Genomic DNA, 8,257 nt, shown 5'->3' with positions numbered 1-8,257 from the left:
CCCCCCCCCCCACTCCCCAGCTTGAAGTGGTTTCCATCACACACAGGGTTCACAGTTTGGTTCAGTGGCTCTCAGCACCCCCACTATACACATGGGTCCAGAGCCCCTGCTCTCTGCAGCCAGGCCCCGCAGCCCCCGCCCAGTCCAGCAGCGCAGTGCTGCCCCTGGCTCTTCACACCCACTCAGGGCAAGGGGCAGGACTCTGCTGTCATGGGGTCTGCGCCTTAACCTTGCACAGCCAGTTCTGCCCCGATACCGATGACGAAAGGCCTCTGCCTGCATCCTGATTGGACGGTAGCAGGTAGCTGCGACACTTTGGAAAGTGATAGTGACAGTGGCTGGGGGTCCGTGCCCCGGGCTGAGCCTCCCCCCAGCCCAGGAGCCATGTCCTGGGGGCTGCTCCTGGCGCTCTGTGGGGGGCTCCTGGCTCCAACCGTGGCTGGCGGTGAGTATGAGGGGGGCTGGGAGGTGCAGGGTGACCCCCTGGCTGGGGGTCTCGCTGTAACAGACCGGGCAGCTCTTTCTAATGGCCCCACTCCAGCTGGGCGTGGGGCTGGTGGGTGACACCCACGGGGCAGCTGTGCAGGAGCTCAGATGGGACGTGAGCTCCTCGGGGCCAGGACAGTCTCTTTGTTCTGGGTTTGTACAGCCCCGGCGCAGCCGGGTTCTGGGCCATGGCAGGGGTTCTGGGTGCTGCCCTCATACAGATAAGGAATGGTCCCTTCTGGCCTTGAAATCTACGACCCTCCAGTCCCTCGGCTCCATCTCCTCCAAGGGCTGAGCCCCCATAGCCCTCCTGTCTTTCTTTGGGGGCTCTGCCAGAAATCCCCAACACACCAGCCCAAGAACTGTCCCCGCAGCCCCTAGGGGTGATGTCAAACCAGGGAGAGGAGGTGCAAGTTAAAAAAAGCAACGTATATTGCCACAGCCTGTCCCAGCCAACCGTCTCCCCGCCCCAGGCTGTGTCCTGTGGCAGACTCTGGCAGCTGCTTCCCCTGCAGGGTGGGGGGCTTGTTGTTATCCCCTGTCTCTGGCACAAAAGGGGGGGGCTGCTTGATTGGCCCCCTGAGAACCCCACATTCCTGCAGAACTGCCCTGTTCAGTTCCTGGGAAGGGGTGTGTGCACACATGCATCCCACACACCCAAGGTTCTTTGTCTTCAAATTTTATTTTGTTTAAATTTTCCTGGGAATTTATCAGTGTTAATTACAAAAATTAAAAAAGTGGGTGAAAACCAGTACCAGATATTAACTGACCAGTTTCCTGGGTCAAGATCAGGGTTAATATTGGGGGACGGGAGGACTGAAAAAAAGCAACAAAGAGGGAAAAGTGTTATTGAAAGTCAAAGGAATCTAATGTTGTGGTTTATTTCATGAACTGCATTTAACAGTGTGTGTGTGTGTGTGTGTGTGTGTGTGTGTGTGTGCGCGCGCGTAAGTTCCTCTCCAGTGTCTTATTTTAACAGACAGCCTCGCATTGACACTTAGACTAATTCATTATTAACACAAACACATGGACCTTCTGTCACAGGTTGGATTTTCGTACTATAATCAGTATTTCCTTGTACCTGAGTGAGCCAAAATTGGGGTGAAAATCAATAAAAACCAAGTAACAGCTTCTGTAAAAAACGGGAATTTTTCAGTAAAAAGTCAGTTAAAACTGAAAACAAAGTGCCTTACACACCCCACATGCATACACCCCAGCACACACATGTACACACACAGACCACACATGTACCTACATGCAGATATCACACGCACACACCCCACTTGCTGCATACCCTCCCCCCCATACACATGCAGACCGCACATGCTCACCACACACCATAGATATGCACACACACCACAAACGCCCCAGGTTCTGCTGTAAGCAGTTTGACCATCCACCCCTCCCATCTTCAGGGCATTTGCCCATTGGGGGGGGGAGTTCTTAAAGTGGCAATGGACCCCCTATCAATGTCTGACCCCCGTAAACAAGCCACCGGCTTTCAGAGGCGCGGGCTGAGAGATCGTCCTTCCTGATTCCCCGCAGCTCCGCGCAGTGTGAGTTACTGACAGACCCCAGCTTGTCCCTCGCCCAGGATGGGGCTGAGGGCTTGGGGACGTGGCTGGGGGTGGGAGGTCTCTGCTGGTCCCAATGGGTGACCCTGGTGTCCCCTGAGCAAGGGAGGGAAGTTGCTCGTTAACTCAGCCTCTCTCCTGTTGCTTTAGGACGCCACAGCCTGGCCGTGCTAGTCACAATAGTCATTGAGGAAGACTGGGCCCATCACTACTTCATGATCGCCCAGCTGGATGACATTAAGATCCTGTACTACAGCAGTGACACACGAGAAGTTAGAACCACCAAGGAGTGGGCTGCACAGGCCTTGGGCGCTGAGTTTTTCCAGAATAAGACCCAGGAGTTCTGGACATATGATGAGGATTCTAAAGGGGGTATGAGGAGGTTGATGCAGCAGCACAATCAGACGGGCGGTGAGTGTCTGAGAGTTATTGTTATTAATGGGCACGAGAGAGCTGCCTGCTCAGAATCACACCCACTGGGGATCGGGGCCTCTCTGTGCTAGGTGCTGCCCAAACCACAGCTGGCTGGAAAATGGAGCTTTCTTCCCACAGAAAATGTGTTATTCCCGGGAGTGTTTTCATTCCCGATTGGAAGGGAAGTCGGAAATGGGAGGTGTCCGCGAGAAGGAAATTTTTCAGAAATTCCATCTCGGGAGAATCCCAGGCAGGGAGCCGGGCAGCCCCGGGATCTTCCCTTTCAATTTCCCCAACAGAAAATCAATGCTTTCTGGCAAAACTGAAATTTTCTCACCAAAAATTACAATTTTGTGGAAACAGCTGGTTCCATCAGTGGAGAGACTCCCGGAGCTCGGTACCTGTCAAGCAGGTTTCCAGCCCTTTCATCCTTCTTGTGGCTCTTCTCTGAACCCTCTCCAGTTTATCAACTTCCTTCTGGAACGGTTCACTTGCTTGGCACAAGGCGTGCCATGCTGTTAGAGATGGTAATGTGACGATGCCACTGGTCCGGCTGAACGCCCCTCTGACCCCACCCACCCAGAGACATTTCCCAGATTTCAGTGCACGGTCCGAGCTCTCTCCCTCCCCTGCAGGGGTTCACACTGAGCAGATTCATGTAGGCTGTGCCCTGAGCAACCAGGCCCCTGTGGACCCAAGGTTCCAATACGCCTATGACGGGGGGGACTTCATCAGCTTTGACAACCAGACGGGAACTTGGGTCGCGGCCGTGCAGCCGGCCTTCCTCCAGAAGCAGCTCTGGGAGACGGGCAAGACCTGGACTCAGTACGTCCAGTGGTGCCTTCAGCACGAGTGCATGGGGACCCTGCGGATCCTGTTGCAGCAGGGAATGGGAGTGCTGGAGCAGCAGGGTGAGTGAGCAGGAGGGATCTGTCATAGGGAGTGGGCTCTGGGGCACATTGACAGCAATGGGACTTGGACACATTCACAAAGGACATTGTGACCTAGTGGATAGTGCAATTGGCCTGGGACTCAGGACACCTGGCTCTGCCACTGTCCTGCTGGGTGACCTAGGTCCAGTCAGTCCTCCTTTCTGTGCCTCAATTTCCCCATCTGGATAATGGAGATAATGACACCACTCTCCTTTGTAAAGAGTTTGAGATTGACCGATGACAAGCGCTAGATGAGAGAAATGGGTTGTTATTAGCACAGACAGGTTATTAGCTGGTTCTGGCTGCCTGGGCGTCTCCATTCTGCAGGGCCTTTCCCGTTGGCTTCCAGCTCCCTCAGACTTCCCTTTTCAGGCTGAAATGTCCCAGCTCTGGACTGTGAGTTGATTGTTTCGGCATATTTGAGACGCAAAAGGCCCAGCCCTTTGTGAGTGTGAAAGAGGCGGGGCGGGGGAGAGGGATACACGTTGTCATTATACAAAAAAAAAAGTTGTTTTGAGCTTCTTGTGCCCAGTGCTGGCACCTCCACAGTCGAGGGCAGAGACATGGATGGGGACAGGGACTCGAGGCCGTGGGACAAAGGGATTTAAGCACCTGACGATGCAGATGGGGCCGGCTGAGATTTCCAAACAGAGGCACCTGACTCCCCATGAAATCACTGGGGTTAGGCACTGAGGGGAGTTTGGAAATTGGGCTCTTAGCCCCATAAATCGCACACGCGTGTTTGGGTGGCCCAGTGACAACTTGCCTGGGCATGGCTGTGTTACAGTGTGGGATAGTGTACTGCGAAGGATACCCGGGCCCAGGCCTCTGCTGGAAACTTCCAGTTCAGCTACACCGATGTGAGCAGTTTGAGTGAGTTTGCAGAGGGTATTTACACCAGGTTAACTAGCTCCAGTTACAAATCAGTATAAACGAGTGCAGACCAGGTCTCTCACTCACCTGAATACTTGACATGCTGCGGGGCCTTTATCTCTTGTCTTTTACATGGTCCCAGCCCCTGGCATGTGGCTCACACACACTGTCTCCCTCCAGTGCCCCCCATCGTCTCAGCTTTCCGCAGAGACGCCCCTGACGGCTCCATCACCCTCTCCTGCCATGCCAGGGGCTTTTACCCGCGTCCCATCCACGTCTCCTGGGTGCGGGACGGAGAAGACATCCTGGCGGAGATGGACTCCAGCGGGATCCTGCCCTATGCTGACAGCACCTACTACAGGCAGTCGTCCCTGGAGATCTCCCCACAACAGGAGGACGGGCACCGCTATGCCTGCCGGGTGGAGCACAGCAGCCTGCCGGTGCCCACGCTCGTCTGGGGTGAGGGTGAGGTGAATGGCAGGGCATGGGGCAGGGGACACAGCCCATGGGAATTACAGAGATGGGATGCAGCCCTGCTGCAGGAAGGTCAATATCCCTGCCCATTGTCAGTGTGAACTCTAGCTCTAGGTATTCGTGTGACCCACAGAAATGGCTAATCCCTCAAAGAATCTCATTAAGTTTCTGGCCATGGTGGCATCCAGTGACAGTGAGTTCCACAGGCTGATGTTGTTAGGAGGGAAGGTCTTGGTTGCTGTGTGGCGTGTGTGTCTGGCAGTGCTCAGCAGAGCGCCCGCCCTCCATGCCCCATCCCCGTCACCGCCCGGCTCAGCCTTTCCCCTCCCCCAGAGGCCAGGTCCCTGCAGAGGCCCTTGGGGAGCTGTTCAAGGCAAAGGCCTGTGGGTGCCCCAGGAGGATGCCCCAGCGGTTCCTCCCCCCGGTGACCTGTGCCCTTTTTCATCCCACAGCCCCTGGGAAGAAGGGCACCCTGCCTCCTGGGGCTGTGGCCGCCATCGTCCTGGCTCTGGCTGGAGCCGTAGGGGCCAGCGTCATCCTGTGGAAGAGAAAATCAGCAGGTAAGAGCCGATCCCCACAGAGCCAGGATGTGGGGAGGGTCTGGGGAGTGGGGTGGCCCAGCCAGCCCAAGGGGGAATGGCTCCTCCTACCGCCCCCCAGGACAGGTGGGGCAGGGGCATGGAGCAGGTCTGATCACCGTAGCCCGGCCCTACTGGGGGCAGAGTAGACTCTCTCATTGGCTGGGTGCCATGTGCCCTGCTTGGGGGGGGCACTGGGGTGGGGCTGGCCTGAGCGCGATGCAGTCGGGATTGTGGGGAGCCCCATGTCCGGGGGTTCAGGGTCACCAGGGGGGAGGGGTCACCCTGCTTCCCTGCACTGATCCTCATTCTCTGCTTGTGTTTCAGGCCCCTTTGCTCCGGTAGCCAGTGAATAAATCCTGGGTAAAGGGCCCAGATGCCCCAGTGCATTATGGGTGCGGGGGGTGGTCCCCATGAGGGGAGACGGGAGCCCAGCAGTGATTGGAGATGGGCCCCGATCGCTGGTTACTCTGGGTCTGACAATTCCTCGGCCTGTGAGAATCTGCAAGGCCGTCCCCAGCCATCGTCCAGAGTCAGACAAGCAGGCAAAGGCTGGGGCAAGTGGGGTGTTGTGGGATCGCACCCCTTCTCCGTGGGACAGACTGACCCCCAGCTTGTGATGGTCAGGACACGTCTCTGTACTCTGATCGAGTTCAGCTTGGAGCTATTGCACGGATTTAGTGGGTCAAATAAAAAATCCCAAAGCTGGTCAGAGCTGAGCCACTGAGGCTCACAATGTCAGAGCTAGTTCTGAGCCCGTGTCCGTGGAGCAGGAGCTGCTGACGGATGCGGGCTTGTCCCCCTCTGGCACAGGTGAGGGAATGGCCGACTGGGGCTCTCCTCTTCTGCTACGACTCTGCATTTCTTAAGTGATTTAAAAACTCGTCCTGGCCCAGACGGGCGTTGTGCTGGTGCAGCCCAAACACTGACCAAAGAGAGGGGCCCTGCCCCATGGGGGTCACAATTGACTGTGGTTTCTATCTGCTCTGTCCTCTCTGGGCTTTGGTAAGTAAAAGAGCCGCAGTGCTGGAATGCTGTGCAAAGTGTCTGTGTGTATCCACGTCACAACTACCATGTGCCCACGCCTGGGGGGGATTCTGGGAGGGGGGTTTTAAATGACTGAGGTGTGTTGGGGGGGGGGGGGGTTGTCAGTGCTGGTCCTGGGGGCTCACAGCCCTTCCCTTGGAGAGAGGATTCCCCTGACTCCCACCATCCCCAGCCCTTCCCCTGTGGAGGGATCCCCAGCTCACAGACCCCCCCAGCCTTGGGTTCCCTTTGTTAATTTCATCCCACCCCTCCTGCAAAGCACAACAGGAAAGTTGAATTGTGATTAAGGCACCGGACTAAGACTCTGGAGCCCTGGGCTCAATTTCCAGCCCTGCCCCAGCCACCCTGGTGTGACCTGGGGCCCATCCACACCACGCTGGATCAGACCCATTGGCTTGTCTAACCCAGTGTCCCTGGCCTCCTTACATCAGACCTAGGGTTGCCAATTTTGGTTGGACATATTCCTGGAGGTTTCATCTTTACTGAAAGATTAATCTTTAATTCCTGGAGACTCCAGGAAAATCCAGGAGTGTTGGCAACCCTAGTCAGACCCTTACACCCGTCTGGCTTGGTATCCCTCTACCCCCCCACTATGACCTGGCCCAGCCTAACAGGCCCATCTAGCTGGGTCTCTCCTCTCCCTGCTGCCCCAGATCACCAGCTGGATTTACACCAGGGACAAATAGGGCGCATAGCCCAGGAAATGGGCCAGGAGTGGGGGGGGAGGGGTCAAGGGGCCGGGGCTTCCCAGGGGGTGGATAACACTAGGGGTCGGGTGGAGTCAGTGCCATGGGGCTGAGGGCCTGAGATTGCTGCATGGCCCGCACTGGGCAGTGTGGGGTTCTCTCGCTCTGGCCCAGCTGCTGAACACCCCGCAGTGGGTTGTGTGAGTCGTTGGCAGGCAGGGTGACCAGATAGCAAGTGTGAAAACTTGGGCCAAGGGGCAGGCAGGGGTGATAGGGTCAGACAAAGCCCCGAATCGCGGGCCTATCCTTATAAACTTGGGCTATTTGGTCCCCCCAGTGGGGTCACGCTCCTTCCACCCTTGTGACCGGCTCCAGATGTTCCCCCCATGCCCGGGTGATTTCTCAGAAACCGGCAGAGGGTGGCGCAGGAGCCTCGGGCAGCGAGCCGGGGCAGGGTGTCAGCTCCAGCCTGGGCATGGAGGGACTTCCCAGTGACTCAGCCCAGCAGCCAGAGAGCAGCCATGTAACCGGGCACACGGCAGTGTGGCGTGTGCAGGGCAAAGACCTCGCTGGGGCTTTGGGCACTGCCCACGGAGCTGGGTAGCTAGAGCCCTGCCTGAGAGCCGGGGACTAGGAGCCAGGACTCCTGGGCTCTCTCTCTGGCCCTGGGAGGGGAGTGGGGTCAGGTGGGTTAGAGCAGGAGGCGGGGCTGGGAGCCCAGACTTCTGGGTTCTCTCCCAGCTCTGTGCTGCCTTGCTCTCCCCCTCCGTTGGAACTGGGACCCGCGTGAGTCCCAGCCTGTTACACGGCGGGCCCGGGTCACGCCGGGGCTGGGCGCTCGCGCTGCAAACTCCCGTGGGCTGGCAGCAGTCCCGCCCCGTCTGCCTGCGGCGTGACCCGCGAGCCTCTGGCTCCAGCGAGTGCCATTGCAGGAGGGCGGGGGCCGGAGTTCCGCACCGACGGCCTGCTCGCGGCGCAGGCCCCGCCCCCCAGGCAGCCAGCCAATCGGGAGCAACGGAGGTGGAACCCCCCCCTCGGGAAAACTAGGCGGAAAAGGGCGGACTCCTCCAATCAGGAGCGGGGGTGAGTGGCCTAGCTGCTCTATGAGGCGGGTCTTGCCTCGCTCCTACCAATCGGGTAACTAGGGGCGTGTCCACTCTTTACCAATGGGGAGTGAGAATGGGGATTCGAAC

At 57.7% G+C, this 8,257-nt stretch overlaps 1 protein-coding gene across 6 annotated transcripts; it reads left to right on the top strand.

Moving 5' to 3' along the window:
- Positions 1 to 293: 293 nt before the first annotated feature.
- Positions 294 to 6,368, top strand: LOC135877049 (class I histocompatibility antigen, F10 alpha chain-like). Of its 6 annotated transcripts, none has more exons than XM_065402384.1 (6): positions 294 to 445; positions 2,211 to 2,471; positions 3,110 to 3,385; positions 4,460 to 4,738; positions 5,206 to 5,313; positions 5,659 to 6,368. In XM_065402384.1, exons 1-6 carry the CDS (start codon positions 385 to 387, stop codon positions 5,685 to 5,687), a joined length of 1,014 nt encoding a protein of 337 aa, XP_065258456.1. In that variant the 5' UTR covers positions 294 to 384; the 3' UTR covers positions 5,688 to 6,368. The 6 variants fall into 6 exon arrangements, with proteins under 6 accessions (XP_065258456.1, XP_065258455.1, XP_065258459.1 ...); XM_065402383.1 differs by having other exon boundaries at positions 4,460 to 4,744; XM_065402387.1 differs by having other exon boundaries at positions 4,460 to 4,749.
- The last annotated feature ends 1,889 nt before the right edge of the window (positions 6,369 to 8,257 follow it).

The sequence above is a fragment of the Emys orbicularis genome, chromosome 4, assembly GCF_028017835.1.
Source record: "Emys orbicularis isolate rEmyOrb1 chromosome 4, rEmyOrb1.hap1, whole genome shotgun sequence".
Lineage (NCBI taxonomy): Eukaryota > Metazoa > Chordata > Testudines > Emydidae > Emys > Emys orbicularis.
This window is presented reverse-complemented; position numbering and strand designations above follow the sequence as displayed.